This window comes from Pempheris klunzingeri, chromosome 5, assembly GCF_042242105.1.
Source record: "Pempheris klunzingeri isolate RE-2024b chromosome 5, fPemKlu1.hap1, whole genome shotgun sequence".
Lineage (NCBI taxonomy): Eukaryota > Metazoa > Chordata > Actinopteri > Acropomatiformes > Pempheridae > Pempheris > Pempheris klunzingeri.
In genome coordinates, this window is record NC_092016.1 from 15,072,060 (window position 1) to 15,100,009 (window position 27,950).

The following is a 27,950-nucleotide window of genomic DNA, read 5'->3' on the forward strand; positions in this document are numbered from 1 at the left end:
ATGGATGAGAGTAGTGAAAGTGAGCTCTCACCCTCACCCTCACCTGAAGTCCAGAGGAGAAGGCTAAAGGTGAGCAATATTTCATCCAGCAGTGAGGACATCAAAACTGAAAGTGCTGACTCCTATATGGAAGATGAAGAGTTCATCCGCAAGCAGATAATGGGTATGGGTGATGAAGAGGAAATGTCTCTTTCAGAGGATGAAAACGAAAAGAATTTGGAAAATGAGGAAGCTATCAAGGAGCCTGACCTTGACAATGCTTCAGCGACAGCCAAACCATTGTCTAGAAAAAGTAGTACAGATATTGACGATAGCCTAGCGAGGAAACAAGCCCCCCTGAAAACTGTCACTGCGCCTACTGAAGATGTTCCTGAGACAATACCCAGCACTACTTTCAAGAAAGCAATTCCAGTCATGAGACAGAGACAAAGCACTGATGAAGAAGTAGAGAGTATCACAGAATCTCTATCAAAGGGATCGTCTAGTGTTCAGGCATCTAGCTTTACTCCAGGATCTTCACCCACGTCAGCGTCATCTTTGGAGGACGACAGTGATAGCAGCCCCAGTCACAGGAAAGTCAGTGGGGACAAACAGCATCGCAAAGGTAAACACAGACAGACAACCCAGCCTCTCCCAACCATCGAAGACTCCTCTGAAGAAGAAAAGATGAGGGAGGAAGAGAAGTCTAAAAAAGACAAAGATGAACTTAGGGCCCATGGCCAACTACTGTCTCCAACTGGAGATGCTTCCTCCACAGAGGATCTGCGACAGGTCAACATAATGGATGAAACCACCAGAACATCTGGCTCTGAGTACTCTGCCAGCATAGAATCAGAACCAGATGTGAGGCAGGCTGTACAGAGAGGACGTAAGCCTTCACCAACAGTCATACCATACACCTCTTCTGATCCATTTAAACAAATGGATTTCATGGCAAAGTCCTTGAAGAGTGCAGAGGAGGCATATGAGGAAATAATTCAGAAAACAAAAGCTATTCCAGGGGAGAGTCCTCCTGATATTGAGCCACTCTATGGAGGTATGGCAATAGAGGACTACCTTTATGAATCCTTGGTTGAGGAGCCTGAAATTAAGATGAGTGAATCTCAAGAGGAAGAACCTCAACAGGATACTGGCTCTGAATCTCTCAAGAAACTCAGGTCTCCAGAAGAGGTTTATGAGGAGATGATACTGAAAAAGAGAGAACTAATGATGATAGAGCAAGAGTTTCAACAGGCCCAGACTGCCATGGAATCTTCCACATCAGGGACTTCGGTCACTGGGCCACCCTTGGTTGCTGAGACCTGTGTGGTGACCATACAAAAGGAAGAAACATTACTAGCTGGACAAATTTATATGCCTCTTACAGACACTGAAACTTCCAGCGAAGTGCCAGTGAAGAAGAAGAAACGGCCAGCTCCACCACGCCCGTCTGAACCTCCTAAGCGGTCTGAGGTGACTGTTGTACCCAGCACTACTAGTGGATCTATAGGTTTTGTTAGGCCTATGGTTCCTCAAGATCCTGCACTCAGAAAGGCATTGTTCCCCATACCAGACCTCAAGATTACCCAATGTTCATCTGGGGAGGAAGAGGATGACAGTCTTGCAGACGAGTATGGTGTTGGTATTTCCTCTGACATTACACCCAGTGATGATTCGGAGACTAAAGAAGATCCATCCATAAGTCCACCATTGTCTGAAACCCCCGAAATGGAGCCCATCTGTGTGGTCTGTGAAATCCCAGAGCCAAAACCTATTCCAACTCCAATATCAGCCCCTGAACTAACCACTACACCTTCCCCTGTATCACCATTGTCACCTCCAACTTCACCAGCCACTCCGGATTCCAGTTTGGCTTCTAATGCCACGTCTGCCTCCTCATTTCAGACTCAAACACCTCTTTCATCAGATTCAACTCCACTGTCTACACCAACTCCTCCAGCTTCATTTGTAACCCAAACACCTCCAGAGATCTCGCCACCTTTGCCCGCCACAATTGCTGCAGTACCGTCTAGTGGGGGCTCAGATTCTCATCCCACCCCAACCACAGTTATAGTTACAATACCAGATGTAGTGTCTGATCCATCCAAAGCTCAACCAACTGCCCCAACTCCAGCCTCAGTGGAGATGTCTTCTCCTGTACCCATTGTGGTTCAAATGCCAGACTTGGTTTCATCTCCATCACAGGTTCCTATAAAAGCTCCAGCTGTTATACAGGTCTCAGCACCAAGTCCAGCACCTGTTGTTGTCTCAGCTCAACCCTCGGTCCTCATTGCAGCAACACCTGTAGTAGTCTCCACTCAAACTCAAGCCCATGTTTCTGCTTCTGTCTCTGTGGCCTCTTGCACCGGGCCAGTCATAGTTCAGATGCCTGATCTGGTTTCAACTACATCTCCAATCTCAACACAAACCCCATTATCAGTCTCAGCACTCGTAACTATCCCAGGGCAAGCCCAAGCCAAGGTGGTAAATTCAGTCCCTATACAAGCAGCTGTCCCAGTTATGAGCCCAGTGGTACTCCCAGCTTCAGCTCAAGCAGTCCAGGTGCCTGCTCCAGCATCAACAACCATAGTGAAAAAGAAGGTCCCGCCCCCTCCTCCCCCTCGATCTACTTCAGTGTCTTTACCTGAGCCTAACACGGAGCTATCACTTGTAAGGACTGTTCAGCATATCACCCCTACAATGGCCACCACCACCACAGTGGTCCGCCAGCCAATGCAGTCTGTAGTTGTGGATATACAGCCAAGAATGGAAAACATACAACCAGACAGTGCAGCTGTACCTCAATTAGTGACCCCAACCAGACAAGGGCATGTAGTGATCATTGTGCCCAGTGTGGAAAACATATCCCTGCTTGGACAAACCCCACAAGATATAGGTAGCACAGGGCCAACAGCTTCCACTCATTCTCTTCTACAAAGTAGTCAAATAGCCACACAACCTGTTTCTGATATACCTAGCACAGACACAGCTTCACTATCCACTAAGGTGTCAGCAGTGCCAGTGGCTTCAGCTCCCCCACTTCCGCCTAAACCTATGGCGGGGACAACATTTGCAGACACAGTTGAAATACCTGTTGCAGAAACACCTCTACCACCTCTTACCATTTTACCAAAGCCAACTGTTCATCCAAAGCCACCAGTTCCCACTGCAGTGGCAACTGCTACATCGACAGTAGCACAAGTCTTTGTTACAACAACTGGCCCTAGTCAAACAGCCAAGCCTCCTCCACCCATACCACCTAAGCCTATATCAATTCCAGCTGGATTGGTTTTCAGCCACAAGCCAGGAGAGAGCGTCAGGCCACCTCCTCCTGTGGCCGCCAAAGCTGCAACACTGCCGAGGACCAAAGAACCTCCAAATGCCCTGTCACTTAGTCTGACACGCCCTGTGGAGTCTAAGTTGGGTGCAACATCTCCTAAGTCACCTTTGTCTCCAAGACATGCCAAATGTTTGCAAACCTATGTGGTGATAACCCTTCCATCTGAGCCTGGATCACCTACTGAGGGCATAACAGTCCAGGCACCTGTAAGACGAGGCTCCATCACATCTACAAAAGTGTCAGGGGTACGGACCACACCTTCAGAGCAGAAAACACCCACTGAGGCATTCTCAGCGCAGGCTACAGTTAGGAGAGCCTCTGTCCCCACTGTAAGACATTCTCCGCAAATGCCCATAGCTCCAACTGTGGCAGCAGAGCAGGTGACACCGTCTGAGGTTATGGCTGCTAAAGTGCAAGCTAGGAGAGACTATGTGCCTTCTGTAGTGCCACCACCATCATCTGTAGCTGATGTCATCACAGTGTCATCAGGTCAGGACATATTTATTCAGGCACATAGTGTACCTCTTCCAATTAAGAAGCCATATGTACAACAACAACAACAACAATCAATTACTCATCCACTGCCACCACCCAAAACAATGTCTGAGGTAATCACAATTCCCCCAGAACCAATGGTCCTTATTCAACCACAAATAGTTCAAGCTACAGCAAGAGCACAGTCTATACCATCTGTTGCTCAGCATCCGGACATAGCCTCAGAAATAATTCCAGTTTCACAAGAGGTTTCAGCTGAAATATCTATTTCTCAGGCCCCAATACCAACTGTACCCGGGCAGCCACAGCCTCTGACAGAAGTTGTTACTGTACCACTGCAGCCTGGGGTACCATTAGATGTGTTAGTTCCCCAAGATAGATCAACTGCAGTCCCTACAACTGTTCTTTATCCACAACTTGAAACTCATATAGAAATGCTACAAAAAGAACAAGATATGTCTACTGATGTCATTGTCACTGAAGGACGTATAATAAGATCATCAATACCAGCAGTGAGTCAACAGAGTCCTGTTCAACAGCAATTTACGGTAGTTGAAGCAGTGATTGACTCTACAGAACAAGGATTGCCTGCAAGTTTTAACTATACTCACACCAGAGCTGAACTCCCATCGGTACCACAAAAAATTCAGCCTTTGGAAGTTCTGCCATTAGTGACAGAGCAGCTATCTTCGCAGCAACCACTTCTAGTAGCTGAAGTGGGGAACCTCCCCACAAAGTTTGAATTACCCACAGATGTTATTACAATGGACACTGCTGTCAGAATGCCAGTAGTAGCAACAGTATCTCCAGTGCCTCATCCCCTACCTGTGGCAGGTGAAGTTACCCCAACACCTGAAGTGGCTATGTCAGTGCCCCTAACAACATTTGCTAAGATGATAATTCCTACAACCAGTGAAGTAACACCATCACCATTTGTGATGGAAGTCCAACAAGTGGCAGTACAGCCAGAGGTTACTCATAGTCCACAGGTCTATGGAGCAAATACACCTTTGGTTTTGTCATATTCAACACCGCCACTGGAGGTCATAGCATTGCAGCCTGAACGAGAAATACCCATAGAAATCATAACTGGGGATGTTGATGTAAGAAGAGCTTCAATACCATCGTCTGTGATGCAGCCCCAGGCAGTGGCTGGAATGCCAGTTGGAGTTATTACAACTGAAGAAATCACCAGTAGGAGGAGGACATCTGTATCATCCATAGTGCAGCCACCATACACAAGTGAGACATTTAACTATCCTGCTGAGTATGAAAGTCCCACACAGGTGGTTACAACTGAGGCCTTTGCTGCCACCAGGAGAGAATCTATAGCTATGCAGCAACCATTACAATTGGCACAGATAGTAAACATGCCAGCTGAAAAAGATGTTCCAATTGATGGTCATACTGTTCAGGCCCCTTACAGAAGAGGATCTATCCCTTCAACAGAACAAAGGCCGCAGGTATTGACTTATTCATCGGAATATGATCACCCTCTGGAGATAATAACCACTGACGCGTACTCCAGGAGAACCTCAATCCCCACTGCACAGGACATTCCACAGGGTGTGTCTGTGGCACCGGTCACAATCACTAAAATCCAGCAAGAGTCTATTGAGAGCCAAGAAATTAGAGGACCAGAAAAGGTGGTTTCCAGTATGAGTCACATGTACTCTTCTTCAATTTCCACATCAGGCCAGCCTCCTGAAAGCCTGCCTAGTCTGGTCACTCAGGTGGTCACCACTGAAGTCCAGAGGACCACTGTTTCTGTTGTCCATGAAAGACTTCCACAGGTTCCTCCACCCAGTGTTGCAATCACTATACAACCAGATATAGCTAAAGTCCAACCTCTACCGAAACAGAATGGGAAGATAATCTACCCTGGTGATGTTATTGATTTACGCACCATGAAGGTTGGAATAAAGATGACTGAACAAGGCATGGACCTGACACCACCTGAGTCATGTCGACAGTCTTTTTCAAGTGACTCTAGTGGTCGTCAAATCACAGCAGTGCAGCCTGAGATAGTAAACCTCAGTGCAGAGATCACCCCTGCAACCACACTGTCTGTTGTCACTGACAGCATCACAATAGTTACGTGCACAGCAACCATTGCCTCATATAACAACACTCCATCAGAGAAACCACTTGATTTGCAGGGCCCTGTTACATCATTGCCTCTGCCTCTAACCACATATAAACCATTCGAACCTCTAGCACAGATTGTTTACAGACCTGTGAACTCTCAGACAGTCGTCAGTGCCGTAGCATCCACAGTTCAAGACATACCCATTAATCTTTCCTTTGGAGTCCCCTCAGGAGGCAAGCCAATTCCTTTAGCCCCAGCAGCTATCAGCAATGGAGGCCATGTTGTTTCTCTAGAGGCCACAGGAGCAATGGATTTATCAAACTACAGACCAGTGAGAGCTATGGTAGCTTTGTCTGACAGAAGCCCAGGAGTGGTGACCACTGTTGTAGAAGATGACGGGACCCCTGTTGACCTCACAGCTGGTAGGAGGAGTGTGTGTTGTGATGTCATATACAAGCTACCTTTTACAGGAAGCTGCAGAACACAGCCCCCGGTAACAACCCAGCCAGACAACCGTTTTGGCTATAGAGATGACCACTACCAGTATGATAACGTTGGACTGTATGGAATCAAAGGAATGAATGGTATAAAGGCCTCAATGTCTGAGACCAACCTGACAGAGGCAGGACTGTTCTCGTATGATCCCAAGAACGACTATGACTATCTCAATGGATCTTCAGATGGTGCTATAGACCTCACTGCTGCCAAACTTTCTGCTGGTAAGTATGGGGGTATTTCTGCATGTTCACAGCTTTTCTATCTTCTATGCTTGCTTTATGGGCTTTCATTTGACGGATGTAATATACGTTAAACTTTTATTCACAAAGCGCCTCATTTTGACAGTTCAATAGTTTGCTTACAGAAGACACGTGTGATTGTCTTCCCTTCAAGTTGATTAATTCATGCTTTGCTTTATTTCTTTAATCGGCTTTGCTGTTTAATATGCATGTTTTCATTTAATAGTAATGCCTGCTTGTTTTTTGTTTTTTTCTTTTGTCTTCATACAGATGCATGTGTGTGCCTGCGTGTGCTCCCTCAATATTTTGGTTTTGCATCTTGCTAGCCAAAATGACTGCAGATATGCATGTGCAATGGAAGTCTTTTTAAATGCAAATTGCATGATCTTCAACCCCTGTACAGTACAGTATGTTTATTTTTGGAATTACAATGTATTCAATTAAGTAAAGTCTGTATCTTTGGACTTGTTATGCAGGTAAAGCTCTAGACTACACTAGCAAAGCTACTGGAGGCTACCCTGGGATGACTACTGCTCCATACTCCCAGATCCCAGCCACTGGGTTTGGTGTAAATAGCGTTCTAAGAACCTCAGATGGAATAGTTTACTCCTCTGTTGCAGCCCCTGTTCCATCCACATATGCAATTACAACTCAACCAGGCTCCGTTTTTAGCACCACCTTAACACCTACATCAACAGTCCAGAACCAGTCACTGCCACATCCGTATGGTTTCATTCCCAATACAGACCCAGGACAGATAATTCCTTTTGACACAGGGCTACCTAAGGAGCTTCTACCCACCGCTTTGGCTGACATTATAACAGGCTATCCAGACATGTACTCAGACACCACCTTGGAAGCAATTGCTGCCTCTCTGGATGCATTAGCCTCCTCCCCAATATTCCCTGGCTTAGACAACACCAAGATGGCCCAGTATCAGATGGAGAGGGAGTTTCTAGAGTTAGAGAAGCTTAAGCAGCTATGTCTAGCTGAGGAGCTCGAATGGGAGAGGCAGGAGATCCAGCGTTATCGTGAACAGGAGCAACTTATGGTCCAAAGGGAGCTCGAGGAGCTTCAGGCTCTGAAACAGCAGCTTCTCATGCAGCAAGAGGAAGAGCACCATGCACACATGGTAGCCCAGCAGGAGACCTATGCCCAGCAGAAAGAGCAGTTGCAGCAAATCCAGCAACTCCAACTGCAACTCCAGCGCCAGCTGGATGAGCACTATGGTGGCACTGGTACCACAGGGAACCTCCTAGATGCTAAATATGCAGGGGTAGGGGACAGTGGCCAGTACTGGCCTGTTAAAGATGAATCTACAACTCCATCTATCAGAACACAGTTAGAGGAAAATCAGGACCAGCTTAATATAGTAAAGAAGCTTCAAGCTGATCAGGACACAGGGAAAAAAATCATTGATAGTGGCGTGCAGACAGATGATGAAGATTCAGCGGAGAAGCAGCATGTAGGAAGAAGAAAGAAGAATAAGAGAAATATTGATAGTTCAGCTCAGACTGATGATGAGGACCAAGATGAATGGGATGCTCCTACAAAGGCTCGACGACGCTCTCGAAAACATAGCAGTGATGGCAAACATGGCTCCAAGGTCTCTAGCATTGCTATCCAGACAGTGGCAGAGATATCTGTTCAGACTGACCACTCTGGAACTATCAAACGACCCAATGTCCAGATGGACACTAAGGTGGAAATCATCAAGCATATCTCAGCTCCAGAGAACTCTCAGAGGGGTGGCAGTCTGAGCTGCCAGACAGACTCAGACAGAAGACACACACCAATTGAGATCGGCTACAGCACACATTTAACAGCAGATGTCCCCTCTAAGTCTAAAGTGTTTTACAACCAAGTCTCCCCCCTGTCCCCGGAAAAGTCACTTGGAGGGCAGAGAATGTTGACTGCTGACCCAACCAGATTTTCCTCTGGCCCTCGGATTTTAAAGGCTGGTCAGAAGTCTCTATCTGATCCGAAATCCCTTAGTCCTACCACAGAAGACAGGATGGGCAGCTACTATGCAGATAGCTATTCTGTAAGTCATAGCGGAATATGAATGGAAAAAAAATAACAGTTGTCTTTGTGTTTTTAATCATCATGTAATGAGTGACAGATTTATGGTTTGTTTTTATGTTTTAGGGTCGAGGCTCTCCCTCTGGTACAGGTAAGAAGGTAAAGCGGACACTACCAGACCCCCCTCCCGAGGATGACTCTCTGACAGGACGATCAGGCTACAGCACCAACTCCGCTCGTCGCCGTCTTGCCCGTAGTACAACAATGGCACGGGCAAAGATCCTGCAGGACATTGACAAGGAGCTTGATTTGGTGGAGAGAGAATCTTCTAAACTTCGCAAGAAGCAGGCTGAGCTAGATGAAGAAGAAAAGGAGATTGACGCCAAGTTACGGTGAGATGCGACAGATCTGTCTCAACACAATTTGGGATATAGGCTTACATGTTTTTGCAGACCCTGTGACATTTATTCATAAACAAATAATATTAATAATGAATTCATATGTCATGAATTTATTATAGCCAATATCATTGCATTCGTCCCTCTCGTTCACTCACTATTCCTAATTCATCTGCATGATTCCCCTCTTACCCTGATAGCTTATGGGCTAAAAGGCTGCCTTGACATCACTCAGTGAGACCGCTCCACACTCACACATAGTAAAAGGTACTAATGTGTGAGAACCCAGAACATTATTTGCCTCTTTGATTGTTATGTTAATAGAATTGTTAGTGCTAAATTGTAAAACAATGTGGATCCTGTTTTCTTATCACTGTAGGTACCTGGAGATGGGTATCAACCGGCGTAAGGAAGCCTTGCTGAAGGAGAGGGAGAAGAGGGAGAGGGCCTATCTTCAGGGTGTGGCAGAAGAAAGAGACTACATGTCAGACAGTGAGGTTAGCAACATCAGAGAGGCAAGGGGTGATGGCCTAGAGAGACCACGGACAGCTCCCCAGTCTGAGTTTGACCAATTCATCCCCCCACAAACAGAAGCTGATTCCCAGTACAACACACTAACTAGTCCCTACTCTCACTATGCCCAGTATGTTCCTCAGACCCAAACCACCAGCCACTACACCCAACAAAACCTATATCAGCAGCAATCCCTTTATCACCAACAGGTATCTCCTTACCCAACCCTATCCCTCTCCCATGCCCAGACTCAGCCTAGCAGCTATCAACATGCTCTGCTCTTGCAGCAGGGAAAGCAGCGACAAACCACCCTGTCTGATTTAGAGCCCAAGATCACCACCAACTATGAAGTGATGCGCAACCAGCCTCTGCTCATTGTGCCAAGCTCCACAGAAAGTGGCTATGGGGTGGCTCACCTGGGGGGCAAGTATGGCAACTTGGACTTAAGGCTAGGGCTAGAGGAGAGAAGCATGGCCTCTAGTCCCATGTCTAGCATTTCTGCTGATTCCTTTTATGCTGACATTGACCACCACAATACCAGGAACTACGTGCTGATAGAAGACATAGGGGAGCTCACCAAGGCCTCAACAGGGCTTAGCAACACCGGCTTGGGTTCTGGATTCAACTTGCCTGATAAGGAGTTGTCCAAGGCAGACAGACTACTCAGGGCAGCAGAAGTCAGGCGCACAGCTGAGGTAAATACTGAATTGTTCTCTGTTTTTAACCTTCCTCATCTCCTTGTGTTCATACTTAGATTTTTAGTTTGTTTTTTAGGGTGCATATTCACTAATCCGTCACTGAAAATACAAAATTTAAAAATTTTACAGAATTGCTAAACTGCTTATTGTATTCCTATCAAACATTTTTATAGCCTGTTTGGAATGCACCAAAATTGAGGGATGTAAAACAAAGCATTAGCTGTTGGGCAGATACTATTGTGTGTTGGCTACACAGATACCTCTGCCTTTGCATTCTTTGAATATGTCAATACAGACACAAATTTGAAAGAGACAAACAAGATCAGCAGGCCTGTGCAACATACCTCTGTCAAACACAACTAACAGAAGAACAAATTGCAAACAAATGTAGACATAATGGATCAATTGAGCCAATGCTGTATATATGTTAATGTCTTTCTGTATGTGAAACATGTAAAATGCACACTACCTTTGAGAAAACACTTAATGTGTGGCATATTATTTTTCCCTTTTAGGTGGCAGATTTTTTAGGCTCATCTCGGCTGCAGGGTTATGGTAAAGGAGAAGACGATACTATGGAGGAGCCTTATGAGCTTAAGCTACTGAAGCAGCAGATCAAGCAAGAGTTCAGGCGAGGAACTGAGGGACTAGAACACTTAACAGGCCTAGGCCTGCCTCAGTATCTCCCAAGTGATAGCAGTTTCCGCCATTTCCCTAAAGGAGAGAAATATAGCATTGGCAGGCTCACCCTTGAAAAACAGGCTGCAAAGCAACTCCCAGCAGCTGTGCTTTACCAGAAACAGATGAAGAACAAAAAGGCGCTAATAGACCCGAAGGCCATCACTAAATTTTCCCCAATTCAAGAGAGTAGGGACCTGGAGCCTGACTTTGGCAATTACATGGGATCTGGAGCTTCCTCTGTGACCAATCTGGCTGCTACAGCTAGGCTGCTTCAGGATGAGATTACATTTGGGCTAAGAAAGAACTTGTCTGAGCAGCAAAAATATTTAGGCTCCTCTCTAGGGGCCAACCTAGCTGGTTCTCTTAATCTTGGGCAGTCCCTTGGACTTGGATCCACACTCAGGGCCACTGCCCATGATGATGGCACCTACCCAAGTGGCACTCGTTCCCGACCCTCATCGCGCCCCTCGTCCCGTCCCTCTTCTGTATATGGCTTGGATCTATCTATCAAAAGGGATCTATCCAGCTCTTCACTTAGACTTAAAACAGAAGGAGAGGTCCTCGACGCAGCATTTGCTCCTGGGGTGGCCAGAGCAAAGCCCACCAGTTTACCTATCAGCCAAAGTCGGGGACGGATCCCTATTGTGGCTCAGAATTCTGAGGAAGAGAGCCCTCTGAGCCCAGTGGGGCAGCCTATGGGTATGGCTAGAGCCTCAGCTGGACCTCTCCCACCCATCTCTGCTGACTCCAGAGACCAATTTGGTTCTAGCCATTCCCTGCCAGAGGTACAGCAACATATGAGGGAGGAATCTCGGACACGTGGCTATGATCGAGACATCGCATTCATCATGGATGACTTGCAAGGCGCCATGTCTGACAGCGAAGGTAAATGGAGCCTGAGACTGTTGCAGCAACACGACTATGTGGACCTGCTTGTCATGCATGCTAACGCCGAGTGGTCATACTGACTTTGTGCATCTCTCAACCATCTGTTTTCTAGATTGTCGTTAGTTGTTTGTTACTGTATTTCCCTCTGTCACAGTAAATGTCACGTTAGTTGTTTGCATGCTATTTCCTTTCTTCTGAATATCTTACTCACCGATACATAATACTCTTATTCAGAGATTATGTATGTCACCAATCAGTTCTATCCATCTTTGTTCTGTGATTTCACTAGCATGCTTTGTCTTTTTATTTCATGGTTTTATCAATGGTTTTACTTCTTCACTGTTAAATGATGATAACTTACTCTTAAAACTCAATGGTAACCCAATTGGTTTGCACAAAATCTTTGGGCTTGAACTTCATTCATCCATGTTGTCCACATTGCCTTACTTTTAGTGAGAGCCCAAAATCTAAGCAATAAATAGTCACCCCAACAAAGTACCTGCACTGGGCACATTCAGTGAATGCATGGTAGATATAACAGTTGAGGCACTCCCGCATTTATATATATGTTAAGACAGGTTGTGGCACATAAGGTCAGACTTATTTCGAAATTTATTAGCAGAGCTAGAATGTCAAAATATTATCATTTTTTTAAAAATGAAATAACAAGAAAACCTTACATATAAGATTAGGCTGTGTTATTAAAAAACCCTACGATGTGTAAGGCATAATTCATTCTTAAACAAAGGAGCCGATGTTAAAATAGAACCATATAATATTCAATTGTCTTCTCATATGTGAAGTGCCTGACAAACAAAAATCTGGTAAACATATACATGACTCATACAGATATTGAATATACATGTTTAAAAACAGTGACATTAAGAGTGTTTGAGATGCTGTATAGACCATCTGAAAGATGTCTTAGCTGCTTTTACATGAAGATATGACAAGAAGTGTCGAGGGATTCTCTTTCCTTTTTCCAACCCTCCCCCACCAATCTGCAGAACAAAATAGTGTCTTTGTCAGAAGTAGGCCATTGCCTCAGAAACAAGTATATTTACTTTTCCAAGCTACCCTTATAGCTATTTTTGAGAACAACTAGCAGCAGTGGGTTTAAAGGAATACTGCTGAATCATGGTGTCTGGATGTACTTAAGTGTTCTGCAGGTGCAGTCAAGGCATTCACTTTGGGGAGTTCTTTCTCTCTAACTCCAGCAAATCAGTGACACGCACCTACTGATTTAAAAATAATCCAATTTTTGTACATGCCAACCCATACTGCAATGCAACGACTTTCTCTTAAGGACTACCGTGTAGTTATGTGTACTGTTGAAAATAACATTTAGCATCATATTAATGTCTCGTTTGTGTTCTGTGAGTGTGTACCTTTGTTTCTATATATCTTTAATTTTCTATCTGTATCTGATTTTGCATCCTTGCATGTTGTGCAATGCATATGTTTCCATTTCCATTTTAATAAAGTGAATGTTTTCAGCTTGTTGGTTGTTACTGTGGATGTCTCTTTGCTATGCGAGATGTCCATGTCCCCCGAAGGATTGACAGCAAATATTGATATGAACTTTCCCCATCTCCAAAAGTGTGTGATAGGTAGTGTTCCATTAGGTTTGGTAAATCCCTTTCAGTAAATATCAATATGCCATATGGAAAAGTTAGTTAATCATTTTTTAAGATTTAAATAGATACAGTAATATTCCGCATTTAGTAGAAACAAGTAAAATTATACGCTGCAAATAGTACAATGGGGAAAAAAAGTGGCTTTTGCAAAACACTAAGAGGGATTCGCATTGAGTATCAGTGTATAACAGTAGCAAATATGTTTAGCAACTTTAGCTTCATTTCTCGACAATTTACAAAGAATTAGTGTACTTCTTGATAAGAGGGTGATATTTGTTCTGACCCTATGTAAAAGTGTCCATCTGCCTTGATTACAGCACTAAGTGAGTCCATGCTGGCTTTGAACAGAGATGATGCCAGAATCTTTCATGAAAGTATCAGACACGGTAGAGTATTTTATGGTACTAGTTAAAAACCTTTACTTTCATGGTACTAGTATGGCTCAATCTTATATTAATTAATAGATGGCTTTTTTCCCTAAATTGTATTTTTTATGTTTTTCACAATGCTTCTGCTTAAATTTGTAAACTGTCTGACTGGCTAGTAATGTCAGACTTGTAGAAATTTCAAGCATGCATCTTACATTGACTACTACTGCTTTCAGTGCATGTGCTGAAGTATACTCACAATACAAATCTAACCTTAACACCGTTCCTGTAGTTTGTTAGATTAATGAACACATGTTGAACATATTTCTAAAAAAAACATACAACTTTGTACCCCAGCTGGAGGCCCAAACTGGAATATAGAAGGTGAGACAGCATCTCAATTTCCATGTAGTTACAATAGAGCCTGTATGCCTCCATGCCGCACATCATGGTTCTGAATGATCCACTTCTCTGGTTGATTTTGTAAACATACCAGCCTCATTCTGCAATGACCCACATCTCAATACTATACAATACATGTCATTTAGCAGCTCTGTAGTAGTTGACATGTCAGAACCATTCTGGAATGAACCCATCTTAATGGCTCCAGACATATTTTATGTGTCATATACTGTAGTGACTTCAGTTATACATCATTCTGGAATGGCTGCACATCACAGTGGCTCTGTAAGCATATCAGACCCATTTCCAATATCCATGTTCATGCACTTTTGCAAAAATCACGTGTCTATTGTGTGATCATGCATAAGTGTTATATATTATATATCAAGTAGTTTTGAATTTCTATGTGAAGCATATTAAAACTAAGATATTTTTTTAAGGCACTTTTTATAGAATTCTGAAGGTCAATGTTGCCACTGTTTACTGACCCTGGATCAGAAAACTCTGATAACGATAAGTACTGATAATTGCTTTCTAATCCCAGACATGTAGATAACAGGCAACATTTACCTTCAGCATAAATAGTCATCAGGCTATTTTTCTTCATCATTACTGGTGCATCTCCTTTGGTGGAATTAGATGACTGATAATACAAAGAGACATTTGGCAGACCTATGCACATTCTATCCATACACCAAAGTGATGACTCACATTTCTAATGTAGACCATTCTCCACCAACCCTTTAGATTATTTTTACTTTATAGATATTTAAAATTTTCTGAGCTTTGCAATAATCACTTACGGTAAAATTTAGCACAAGACATCCAATATCTTTCAGATGTTTCATATAATGCTTTAAAGGTATTAGATGTCTGTATGATAAGCTGTGGGGGGTTTCACAGCACATCAACACTTAGAGTACTTCAAAAATACATTAACATAGTACATTATTTCACAGTTATATGGTTTTTGTTCCTATAACATGAGTTACAATGGAAGGTAAGGATTTAGATGCCATGTAGATTTTTTTCCCTGTCAAGAAAAATTGCAAAAAAACAGTTGCTTGGATAATGGCAATATGAATGAGGTGTACAATTATTATTATTATTATTATTATTGATGGGGAACACTGCATGGTATCATGGTACTAAAAGCATGCCAAACTTGAAATGCTCTTGAAGTTTTTCATTCTTCATTCAGTGTACAGTGATCATTTTATCTCACAGGTAGAATGGATAGGGTGTAACAGAGTTTATATGTTTTTGTTTTCACTTATCCAGTCAGGAATGGATATGTGACAAATATTGCGATGCATACTACATAAACTGTTTCCAAAGCTTGATTGCAGAATGATCTCTGCCCAAGTTGTCATTACGTTGTTTAAAGCAGAGATTTATCAAGTTATTTGGAATACAGTTGATGTGTGTCTGTGTGTGTGTGTGGCTTTTAACCTCAAGCTCTCTCTACCTATAGCCTACCACCTGAGGAGAGAGGACACAGACTGGTTTGATAAACCAAGAGAAGGGCATCCGCAGAGCGGAAACATGTCAGACAGGAGACAGGTGAGATGACAGGTCCAAGCTAACAACAGTTAGTTATACACTATGTTGTTTCCTTACTTTAATTATCAGTATGCTGAAATGTTTTCTGTAGGTAAACCTGTTTTCTTTATGCTGCAATTCTTTAAATTCTCCCTCAGATGAAACTGGTTCCTTATGCCTTTCCCCACACTCGCATCAAGCTTAACAGAGACCTGAAGGACACCAGTGTGTCAGGTATAAGGCAAACACAGAACACACAGACACATCATGCAACGATTATGCACACGACCATTTTCTATCATAGTTTTGCTATTAGGATTTGAATGTTCATTTTTCCCCTCAGGTAATGGACTTGGAATCCGTGTGGTGGGTGGGAAGGAGATCCCGGGGAGCCGCGGAGAGATTGGAGCCTACATTGCCAAGGTTATCACAGGTGGTGTGGCCGAACAAACAGGAAAAGTTGTAGAGGGTAAGAGAAGAATGAGAAAACAAAGTGGTATAAATTGGTGCTTATTTGCTCCAGTGAGCTCCTTGTATTTCTTATTTGTATTATTATGTTTGGAATGGAATGTAGGGGGTGCATCTATTTGCATTTACTCGGAGAGATGCTGTATATGGTAAGAAATAGCATTTCTGAGGCCTGAGAGATTAATGTATAAATGCTAATCTTTTATTACATGCTACATAATCCATACATATCATAAAGTATTATTAATGTTAGGACAGTGTAAGTCCTAAGTAAAAATCCCCGCCTGAATCACTGAATTCCAGATGGAGATGTGAGAGGCTGCTGTAGCCCGCTGTGTTGTGGTCTGTCATGTCTCATTCCCCGACACATCACATCCAAACACAGAGAAAGCCTGTCAACTCAGCCTCCCCAGCACTGGGCTGTGTTAGTCATTAGGTTATATTTAGAATCATTATAGACACACAAATACACTAGGGCAGGCATAGACAAACACACATACACAATAATTAGCTTTATAAACGTTCAAAAGTTCCTTCTCAATTTGTGCTTTGAGTTATTGGATTTTATAAATTATTGATCTTTTAATGTTTATTGCTTGGAAAGAGAAAATCATTTCTATTAATGGTACAGTTTGAAGATTTTTTTAGGACCACGCTGGCTCTAGTTTTCCTCTACAGTGGGAACTCCACCATAGGGATTGCCATGACTTTGCTATTGCACAAGGGAGGGGACAGATCAGCTAATTCATTTCCTCTTCGTCTGATGTATTTAATTCTTCTCTTTTTGTTTTGAAATAATATGATATGAAATGTTAGACTGGGTTCCATTTTCATTGCATTGTATATTTTATTGCAATTGCAATAAAGAAACAGAAACAGTGGTCAGGCTGGCAATGTTTACTTTCTAGCATATGCTTGAATTGTAGCTATGCAAATGCAGCGTTTACGTTTCACTGAAAGAGAATGGCAGCAGAACATGCCTTCAGGTGCAAAGAGAAATAAAGTGGGGGAGGTCACAGTGAATTATAGAGAGAGCAGAGGGAATAATCTAAATGTGCACTGGCTCATGCAGAAGAATATGGAGATATTAATTCAAGTCTTTATTGTCACAGCAGCAGATGAATTGCTTCATAAGCAGAAGTCTAATCTGGAGACCAGTGTTCAGTTGTGTAAGTTAGGCCTCATACAGCTCTGGCTGTGGCCTTGGGTTGGAAGTTTGCTGTGCTCTTATTTTTGTATAGTATGTGATCAATACAAACATTTTAATGTTATCTCTTGTACCTCTGAAATGCCATTCTTTGTTTGACCAAGACCAAATAAGATTCTGTGCAATTTTTTTGTTTCATGTTGCTGTGCTGTGTGTGTAATGCTATAATGATGAAATATCAAAGTCAACACAGACACCAAACTGAAAAAGTTTTCCACTGGGTATACTATAAATTACAGTATCACATCTGCTATGTGAGCATGATTGCTGCCTATCCAGACTGAATCGTGTTTTATATGAAGAGATGGTGAGATGAATTTGCTTGAGTATATTGCTTGGAAACTGATAACGCCCTTTTGTCCCTACATCTGAACCTGCTTACCTTTATCACACCACAGGAATGCAGGTGTTGGAGTGGAATGGAGTCCCTCTGACGGGAAAGACTTATGAAGAAGTGCAATGCATCATGGGCCAGCCATGTGCAGAGGCGGAGCTCTGCGTGAGGCTGTGAGTTACATCTGTCATCATTTACCCCTCTATCCCACTGAACCTCCTACATGTTTAGTCGCAATATGGTAACTCTGCACCGATGTACACCTTCTCTCCTCCCTACTTTCCATTTTCTTCATTCCACACCCCTTCATCTGATAAATATCACTCTATGACTGATTACTGCTAAGATACACTGGTTGATACTCAATCATAAATTTCCTGTATGGATCCAAACAGCGACCTTAATATGCTGTCTGACCCTGAGCACCCACAAGCCCTGGAGCACCATGTCCAGCTTAAGGCTGGTATGTACAAGGATTTGTTGATATGTCTGCATGCATGCATGTATGTGTACCTTATTCCATGTAAATACAATGTGCAACATTATACACATTTGTCTCAGTAGGTGGGCAGCGTTCCCCTGGAGTGGATCCTAAGCAGTTGGCTGCAGAACTGCAGAAGGTGTCCCAGCAGCAGGCTCCTGGTGTGGCTGGAACAGTGATTGGGCCAGGAGGTTTGGGCGTCCTCTCTGCACTGGAGCGCTCTGCCCTCCTCCACTCAGGTACTGGATCGGCTGCTTCCAGTGGTGTGCCAAGCCCCGGCCAGCCTGCATCCCCAGCCATAAACAAGAAGCAACGACACAAGGTAGTGGATTTAACTTGTTAGCATGCTTTCTGCCCACTCATCTCAAGCACACTCTTCAGTTATGAAGAGTTTAATTTACAATGTGATGACGAGGAGAAATAAATAGCGAACAACTGCTTTGAATATCAGAGGTTGATACATTGTATAAAATACAAATAGTCTGAATGAATAATAGTGTGGATCTGTTTTAAAATGTAGTCTGTGGAACCCTGTGTGATCCACCATGCATCTCCAGTAGTATTAACACTACAAAAGGGAGGTTGCATGTGAAGGTCAAATGGTGTGGCTGTATTCATCAGAAAGTGACAGGCCAATTAAAATGGAGAAAGGAAATTGTGTGGTACATTGCATGACCCTGGATGTGGGTTCCTCTCAACGTGAAATGGGCAAGTGCTTCATTATAAACAAGTGTTTAAATGCTTGATTCTTGAAAAAGAAATGCATTATGTAACTAAAATGACAGCAGAAATATATTTGAACATTGTCCGAACTGAAATAGACAATTTCATTAATGTCTAAGTACCTCAAATAATTGATTAACCTTCTCAAATGTCACTAGAGGACTTTTTCGGTCAATTGCACAACTCAGATAGTGGAATTACTCCTGACGCTCATAGATCCAGTACAAAATCTTTACTTGGCATCTTCTCTACAAGGACACCCACTTCATCTTCAAACCGACAATATATATTTGGAGAAGTCAAAGCACCGCTTACTGCAAACTAATCCCAGAGTAGAATAGCTGAAGTCTGGTATGAACTTTTCTTTGTGAGTCAGGTCTGTCAGCGTTGTCTGTGTCCATTTGAATAATCATGATGCAAGGATTTTACAACCACTGTATGCTCTTGCCCACTTTTTTTTTGTAGCCAACAGAGGTAATGAGGATACCTCATCCCATCACTGGAGAAATTCAGGTACAAAAAGTACTAGAAGCACAAGAGAATTTTATGCACGTGTAGTTTGGACTTTCTCCCATAAACTCCACTCTTTTTCCCTCAGCTCCAGATCAACTATGACAGGAACCTAGGAAACCTGATCGTCCATGTCCTGCAGGCTAGAAACCTGGCCCCAAGGGACAATGACGGCTACTCTGACCCTTTTGTCAAGGTCTACCTCTTGCCTGGAAGAGGGTGAGCTCTGAGTGTGTTTGACTGTTCATGAATGTCTAGTCTGTGTCTGCCTTTCTGTTTCTGTGTCTGTCTTGTTTTCTCTCCCCCTATTTCTTTCTGACCTTGTATTGACTGTGCTGTACGGAATTGACTAACTACTTGAGTTTGTGTGAGTGAATGAGACTGGACATGATGATATGAGGCACTCATTTGCAGTGTAATTTGATTCAATTTGATTCAGTCTGTATGAATCAATGGATGGGTGTTTTAGACTTTATACAAAGGTCTAAGGAGAGATGCCTATAATGTGTCAAATTACCTAGTCATAGACAGCTTACATGTGTGCAAACATGCTCTATGCTGACATCACAAGCTCATTCTTACTTTGCCCGCTTTTGACTGAATTAAGTATTATAGTGGTGTCCCCTAGTATCGTGTCCTGGGCTTCCTCCTCTTATCCTGACTGCTCCACCGTCTTCCCAAGAGCCTGTGAATAGCAAGAGAAAGGATCGATACAGCCTTTATCTGCCCTGTAACAGTATCTGCTCTGAGATAATGACCCTATCAGACCTGTTTATGAGATCATAAGCCCTCTCAACCTACACACTAGTAGGAGAGCACTTTTGTTCTCCTGCTGTTTCATTTGAAGAGTATTCTGAAACGCATTTGTCTGACATTAGCAGTAAAGCGCACATCCATGGTACAGTTCAGAATAGTGAATTAGTCATTCACCCAAGAGCCAGTTGTAATTATCTTGAGGCTTTTTGGTCTTGCATCACATACATTGCTAGGGCACAAAAACAGTGATACACCCTGCAGAGAAAATCGATTGCCTCAGCTCTCTATCCTTTACTGCTTTTTCTTTGAGCTCTCTGGGCTTCTCTGACTGTTTTTTGTGTTTTTGCTTTTCTTGTTTGTGATATCTGCCCTCCTCTTCCTCTTCTGGACTCCCTCAGCCAAGTCATGGTTGTCCAGAATGCAAGGTAGTGTGGTGCTGATCTTTGCTTTCTGTTGGTGTTATGTTTTTCTTTCTGTAATTTATGTCTCCAAAGTGGTTTTCCATCCTTTTGTTGTGGCCTTTGTTGTTCGTCCAATTACCCGCTCTATCTCATAGTGGTTAAGAACAATCTTATCATTGCTTTTTTCTCTCCATTCTCTCACTTTAAACTCTCCTCAGCATCTACCTCAGAAGTAATTTGTGATTGTGTAAGAGCATCTTAGTCAAAACAGAGAATTTAAAAAAACATTTACATTTGATTGTTATCTGACATCTCCACAACGGGAGACTGACTATTTATAATATGCTTCTTTTCAAGTTCACATTTACTGAGTCCGTCACATTTTGGTGAATTTTGTTTGCCATGGCGTCAGGTAGGGAAGTCAAATTTTTATTCATTACTGACAACCAATCATTCTGAATATCATGACTTATCAGTGCTGATAACAAGAGAAGGACCAAGTATGCCCAGAAGACCATGAACCCAGAATGGAACCAGACTGTCATCTATAAGAACATTCATTTGGAGCAGGTACTGTGCAGAATGACATTAACACACACATGCACACACAAACTTTCACTATGTCTGATTGCACAGTTGCTGTATGTGCCGTGGGCCACTTTGGGTGAAGTGGACGTTATGCCCTTATTAGTATTAGGATTCTGTGCTCATGTCTTGTCCCCAGGGATGTTTTCAGTATCCCTGTGCAAACTCTTATCAGCATTTCCAAGACTGAAGTTAACAACCATCATTTTTCCTCTCACACAGTCTCAATGCACACAGCTTTACTGCTTGTCATTTTAACAAAAAGAACGATAGAAACTTGGTAATCATCTGTGCTCCGTGTGCTTGTTGTCACTGTGCAAGTGTTAATGGGCGTGTTTATTCTTGAGTCTCTGTGTTTGCTAGGAGCATGTGTTGTTTGTGACAGAGAGAGCACCCAGACAGTAATTACAACTGTGAGGGATGAGTGCAAATGCAGTGGCTTTAGCGGTCAGAGAATAGAGGCCCTCTGTGAGGGCAGAGGAAGCCATCGGATCCTCCGGGGATGCCTTCTGTTATTCAAGTCTCTTTGCTGGGCAGAGTGGCCTTAAAAATGATGCTGCAAGGCTCATTCACCCAATCCTCCCTGAGATATGCGTCAGTCTCCTCCCACATGTTCCTATACACACATATACATACGCAGGTATAAGCACATGAGCATGGACATATATTGGAACAAGCCAGATATAATGGAACTCCTCACTTCTTTTCTGATTACAGTAAATGACCCTCCTATTTTAGGTTTGCATTAGTTGTGCCGCACATGAACTACTATGTGTGTGCCTGAGCTCTTCTTCTTCTTTCATGCTTCCTCCACCCACACACACACAAACACACCCACTAATTTCTCTCTCTCATGCATATATAGGCACATAATACTGTCATTATAATCTGTACCGTTCTCTCCTCTTCTCTATCTAGTTGAAGAAAAAGACCCTAGAGGTGACAGTGTGGGACTATGACAGATCCTCCTCCAATGACTTCCTTGGAGAAGTGAGTGCTTTTGAAATCTGAATCTTATGTCTGAAATTGTCAAATGCATTTAGTATTTTTGTCACACAAAAGGTTTCGCTTGCTGCATATTTTGACGGACCAGATTTTCTTGAAGAAGCCGAATAATATTACCCTCTCCTCTTTCAAACTCCAAAGTCAAGCTTCACCTCATGCCTTTCATTCAGTACCTGAGCAGTGCTTTTTAACTTGCACTAAATCCGGTATGCATTGAATTTTTATAGGCAAATCCTTATCTACCGTTTCCTCTCCTTGATTCCTTGTATCAGTGAACCTTTTTTAACATGTTATACCTGACTGTTGCACTTGAGTTTAGAGGCCTTTTTCTTTGTCTTTCTCATTGTAACTGTGTGCGTGTATTTGAATTGTGTCTTAGGTGTTGATTGACCTGTCGAACACCACCCAGCTAGACAACACTCCTCGCTGGCTGCCTCTTAAGGAGCAGAGTGAGAGCATTGAGCACAGCAGAGCCCACCATGCTGCTCAAGGTCCTTCAGGGTCTGGGTCAGGTCAGGGTCATGGACAGGGATATGGCCAAGGCCAGGGCCATATGTCTGGGCCGGGGATGGGTCCCGGGACTTATATGGGACCAGGTCAAGCACCAGGACAGGGAGATGGGATTCATGATTCACCTAAAAACTCTGTAATCAAGAGCAGAAGCCATGGCATCTTCCCTGATCCAGCCAAAGGTAAAAAAGAATCCCCCACTACATGTCTGGTCCTAGCCTGAATGCTACTCTTACACATCCTCAATCTCCATAATTCCCATGAATTGCTTTATGCAGGTTTCTGTTTATGACAAAAAGTACAATTTTTGAGTTGGTCACTCAGTTGTCATAGTGACAGAGGCCGTTACCATAGAAACAAAAATGCTAATAATTTCTTGACAGCTGTAATTACACTGCATGAGCTCGTCAACGGCTACATGGCATAATCAGGCCCGACGTGGAGCGCAAAATATTACGTACAGTTAAGTGTGTGAATTATTTTCATTTATATCTGTTGTCTCATTAGCAGTCCTAACCACCCATTTTATTCTCCTCCAGACATGCAGATGATGCCTCTGGAAAAGTCACACAGCAGCCCTGGCAGTTCCAAGTCTTCCTCTGATGGCCAATTACGCTCCCATGGCCCCTCCCGAAGCCAAAGCAAGAGCAGCGTCACTCAGGCCCACCTTGAGGATGCTGGGATAGCCATTGCTGCCGCAGAGGCTGCCGTGCAACAGTCCCGCCTGCAACCAAGTAAATCCCGCCCCTACCCATGATACACTTCCTGTGCCATGCTTCCATTTTCCTGTGCATGCAAGCTTTGTTGAGATCATTTGATGAAAACCTGAACTGCTGTGCATTCACATCCTTAACATTTTGCCTTTGCCTTCTGCTCTCCTCATTAGCACAAAGAGATTTGTATTGATCAGTAATTAATTTAATTCCCTCCTTCTTCAAGTTAGATCGATCGTATTAATATAGTCAGTGAACAAAAATCTAAGGAAGATGAAAAAGACAAATAACTAAGATATATGAAAACTTAAACTTGCTGTAAAAGCTTTATTCTCTTCAGTATTTAAATCTGAAATTAAATATTTATAAATCACATTCATTCCACTAAATATTCCAGTATTTGACATTTACTATCTGTTTAACATTTTTGCTGCCTATTTAGGTAACTTAAATAGAACATGAAGTTTATATATTAATGTGAGTTATTAACACAGTAGAAGAGTTTAACAACTTATAACATAGCAAAAGGAATAGATATATTTCATTAGCTCCAAAATAAGACTCCTTTTTTTCTACATGAGTTGTGCATGTGCCAATCCCAAGCATATGGTTTCTACAGAACCCCAGTGTGAAGATTTCCAACCCCAGTATAGAAACCAAACTGGGATGGCAGTCCCTCACGTCTTGTACTATATTAACATGATTTAAACAATATCCATTCATGTTTATGCATAATCCTTGGTGTGATGTCCTCAAAATGAAGATGTGTTCGTCCCTTTCTGAGATAAGTTAGCCCAGTGTCAGAGCTATTTAAGCATGCAGTTGCAGCTTCCCTGGCTACTGTTCCCTGGCCACTGAGGACTTTGTTATGCTGCAGTCTTTCTGTGTGCATGTGTGTGCCATATGAATGAACCCTTAGAAAAATCACAAAACACACACAGACACACACACACACACACACACAAGTGTGGCACACAGGCTCCCCCTCCTACCCCAATCCTCTCCCAAACCTGCCGCCTAAAACAAAGGGGACACAAATGAGAGACTGAACCAGTCAAACCAGGAAACACAGACACACCAAGAGGTTCAAAAGTCAACAGGAGGCTCACTCTGTACTCACCGGCCAATGAGAGTAAAGCGGTCAGCTAACCATGAGAGGAACAGAAGTGTCAAGGGAAGGTGAGGCAACATAGGAAAAATGTGCTGATAAGTATTATTAACCCTACATTATTAATCATAATGCAATAAAACTAAAAACTAAAAAAGTAGACTTGAAACTAAATAAAGCCTAACATATAACCAAATTTGCAAATAATTGAAGTAACAAATTAATTTTCATTCAATGATTTTTCATGTATGTAAGTGTGAATGTTGTGACTGTGTGTGTTTACATCATTTTTACTTTTGTTATTGTTATAATTATGTTTTCATGGCAATAGAAACATAATCTAACTAGTATTAGACATTGTTGCAGAGTAAATAAAGACAGTGGACACTGTGACCATGAAGGCAAAGCCTGTATCCATCCTTAGTCTAGACAGAAACACTTCACTTATTCCCTGAACTAATCACGCTCTTTCATACTGTATGAGCATAACCCCACAGCAGCCAGGGGCCAAAAGCTAATAGTTAAATCCATGAAATAACTTTCATATTGTCTCGCACTAAATTCCTTTCCATGTCTGAATTAAACTCAGTAACCTTCAATTATTTCTAGTGAAGGGATTTGATATGCTCTTTATGATTCAACCAAGGTTACGCACGGCACTGCTGAATGCAAGGACAAAGTGTCGTCTACATTGATCTGTCCCTCCCCTGGTATGCCGTTATGTGATGCTCAGTCAAAGTTAAGTGTGACAGACAGTGTCACCGTCAGTGAGTGATAGCTGGGGGTGTGAAGTGTTTCTGCATATCTGTTGGACATGCATGCACGTGTGGTAAAAGCTAAGTCAGTGAAGATTTTAGACAGACAGACAGACAGACAGACAGACAGACAGACAGACAGACATTTCCTCACCATCATGCTCACTCTTGCCACCCTCAGGACCAGGACACCGACTGGGTGATGTCTCAGGGTCAGTGGTGCTGTCTGCCCCAAGTCTAGTGGGAGATGCATATGGAGGTCTGGATGGGGAAGAGGGAGCGGACACTGGAGTGGACAGTGCCATTTTTCAAGTGCCACGCATGTAAGACCATTTGTGTCTAATTTTTCGGACAGTTTTCAGCCGGTTATGCTCCAGGCCGACAGCAATGTATAGTATTGCATTGTCATTCAATATATCTGATGGTGTCACATTCCTGAGTACAGAAGTAAACATGTGTTTTTGCTCACAGTGGTAAGACTATCCCTAACGGCACCGACAAAAACCAACTGGGGACCCCAGAAAACGAAGGCAAGTTCGAGAAATGTCCTCTGTTTACTGTAGGAAAAAAAAATTGTTAAGGCTGGTGGAAGAAAAATGATTTCTGTAGTTTTCTTACTTGGTTTTAGGTCTCCATCTGCTGGGTGCATTGTGTAACAACACTGTATTATTTTATTATTTACTCAGCCACTCATTTTAACTACCCCTTAACTGTGTTTTTATAATTACTCTATTCAATTTACTGTAGTGTCAAATGCTCAGTTAAGGGCTTATTGTCAATTATTAATAATTACCCTGCCTAAAGACTTAATGCATGGCTTTCAGCGGTGGAAGAGAAGTGGATGTCACACTATCCTGCCCACTGTCATAACTATATCTACCTTACATGTAGCTCATGTGTCATGACGCCTCCCTTCCATCTCTTGTTTCAAATTGTAACAAAGAGTCCAAGGTCGTCTCTGCCTGCATAGCAGCTGTTACACAGATGAGGGTCAGAAGGTCATTTCCTTGGTGACTAATAACTCATTTATCACATTCAACTCTGTCGTAGAAAACCTTTACACCTAAATATCACTAGAGACATATGCCAGTCGCTAAAACCAATGTGAAACTGCAAGGATGTTCCCTGACCTATTTTCATTTTACTGTGAGATTATTAAGATTATTCTCTGTGCGACTGTAGGAATTAGCCTGCTGGGACTTTGTGGAGGGTTCAGTCAGCAATCCAAATAAAGAAATATAGAAAACTAGAACTTTGTTCTGAAAACTTGTCACCCATATCACTCTTCTCTTGGTGTTAGGTGGTAAAACGCAAGTAATGGGTGAGATCAAGGTCGCTCTCAAGAAGGAGGTGAAGACAGAAGGAGATCAACTGGTCTTGGAGATCCTACAATGCAGAAACATCACTTACAAGTTCAAGAGCCCAGACCACCTACCAGGTCTGGAAGTAGTGTGAATTTTTACACCTTCATGAGTGTGATATGAGGGTTTGTTTTTTTTATTAACTGTTCACTAATCCTTGTTTCATCATTCATCTAATTTGCCTTCAGACCTGTACGTGAAATTGTATGTGGTGAATGTAGCCACTCAAAAGAGAATCATCAAGAAGAAGACCAGAGTGTGTCGACATGACAGAGAGCCCTCTTTCAATGAGACCTTCAGATTCCCACTCAACCCAACTGGACACTCCATACAGGTACAACAGGCCTGCAGACCTGTCAAACATGACGTGCCACACAATGCTGCTCTATTGTATCACATTTAATATATTGTTTGCATAACTGGTGTTGCCTGTAATAATCATAGAAAATTCATTTAATTTTTGCAGTAACTCGTATTCACCATTCCAGTTCAGTTTACATGTAGCTTTTTGCTGTTGAGAGAAACTTCATTAAATGTCCCATTGTAACTAATTAAAGCTGAGGCTCGTAACATCTGACAAAACAAGACTGAAACCTCATTATGAGAAGTTTTATTAACTGGTCTGCTGCCTCATGTAGCAGTTGCGAGACTGCAGGACCTCCTGAGCCCCAGGATATAACCATCTATAAATAGCCACAAGCAGCGTCTGTAAAAGGTTAATAATACTTGCAGCTTTAGTTTAACACATCGTACAATCTCTAGTCACTGACTTCTTTTTAATAGCAGATTCTAATGGAAAAAGTTAAACGTGTAATAAATATGTGTATTTATAGTTGTTATTGTCACTAAAGATAATACTAATATGCCTATATCCCATCCTGATTTACTTTTATTTCTACATAGATATATACATTGATCCATAGATTAGACTTTGTTACCTTTTTGCCCAATGGTGCTTGAATTATTCATGCTGGATAATTGCTTTTACTGCTGCTTTTACCTGTGCACTTTTCAAAATGTAATGGGTGAGCTTAACAGTAAGTCAGATAATAGCAGAAAAAGCCATGAAAAATCAGTTTCTCTCTCAAATGTGTTTTCAGCTTTTCTTGGTGTCCAATGGAGGCAAATTCATGAAGAAGACCTTGATAGGGGAAGCCTACATCTGGTTGGATAAGGTGGACATGAGGAAGAGAGTGGTCAGCTGGCACAAGCTGTTCGTCAGCTCGACTCAGACCAACCCCTGA

General features: G+C 42.6%; 1 protein-coding gene across 1 annotated transcript; it reads left to right on the top strand.

Moving 5' to 3' along the window:
* LOC139201256 (protein piccolo-like) lies at window positions 1–27,950 on the top strand. Its single transcript, XM_070830531.1, has 29 exons — window positions 1–3,808; window positions 5,264–6,634; window positions 7,117–7,926; window positions 8,044–8,684; window positions 8,789–9,054; window positions 9,440–9,898; window positions 9,959–10,250; window positions 10,787–11,837; window positions 13,795–13,863; window positions 15,722–15,810; window positions 15,948–16,023; window positions 16,133–16,258; window positions 17,863–17,971; window positions 18,194–18,261; window positions 18,360–18,442; window positions 18,497–18,601; window positions 19,468–19,515; window positions 19,601–19,731; window positions 20,667–20,693; window positions 21,146–21,239; window positions 22,173–22,244; window positions 22,639–22,750; window positions 22,802–22,951; window positions 23,309–23,503; window positions 25,527–25,668; window positions 25,817–25,875; window positions 26,646–26,783; window positions 26,895–27,040; window positions 27,807–27,950. The coding sequence occupies exons 1-29, from the start codon at window positions 1–3 to the stop codon at window positions 27,948–27,950; spliced, it is 10,881 nt and encodes a 3,626-aa protein (XP_070686632.1).

What these genes read in the sequence shown, in the direction of transcription:
- LOC139201256 (XM_070830531.1), top strand. Translation starts at nt 1, where the DNA reads ATGGATGAGAGTAGTGAAAGTGAGCTCTCACCCTCACCCTCACCTGAA. An exon ending in TTCTGCTGGTAAGTATGGGG is followed by an intron (nt 6,635 to 7,116) that starts GTATTTCTGCAT and finishes CTTGTTATGCAG; the next exon opens with GTAAAGCTCTAGACTACACT. An exon ending in ACAGTCCCGCCTGCAACCAA is followed by an intron (nt 23,504 to 25,526) that starts GTAAATCCCGCC and finishes TGCCACCCTCAG; the next exon opens with GACCAGGACACCGACTGGGT.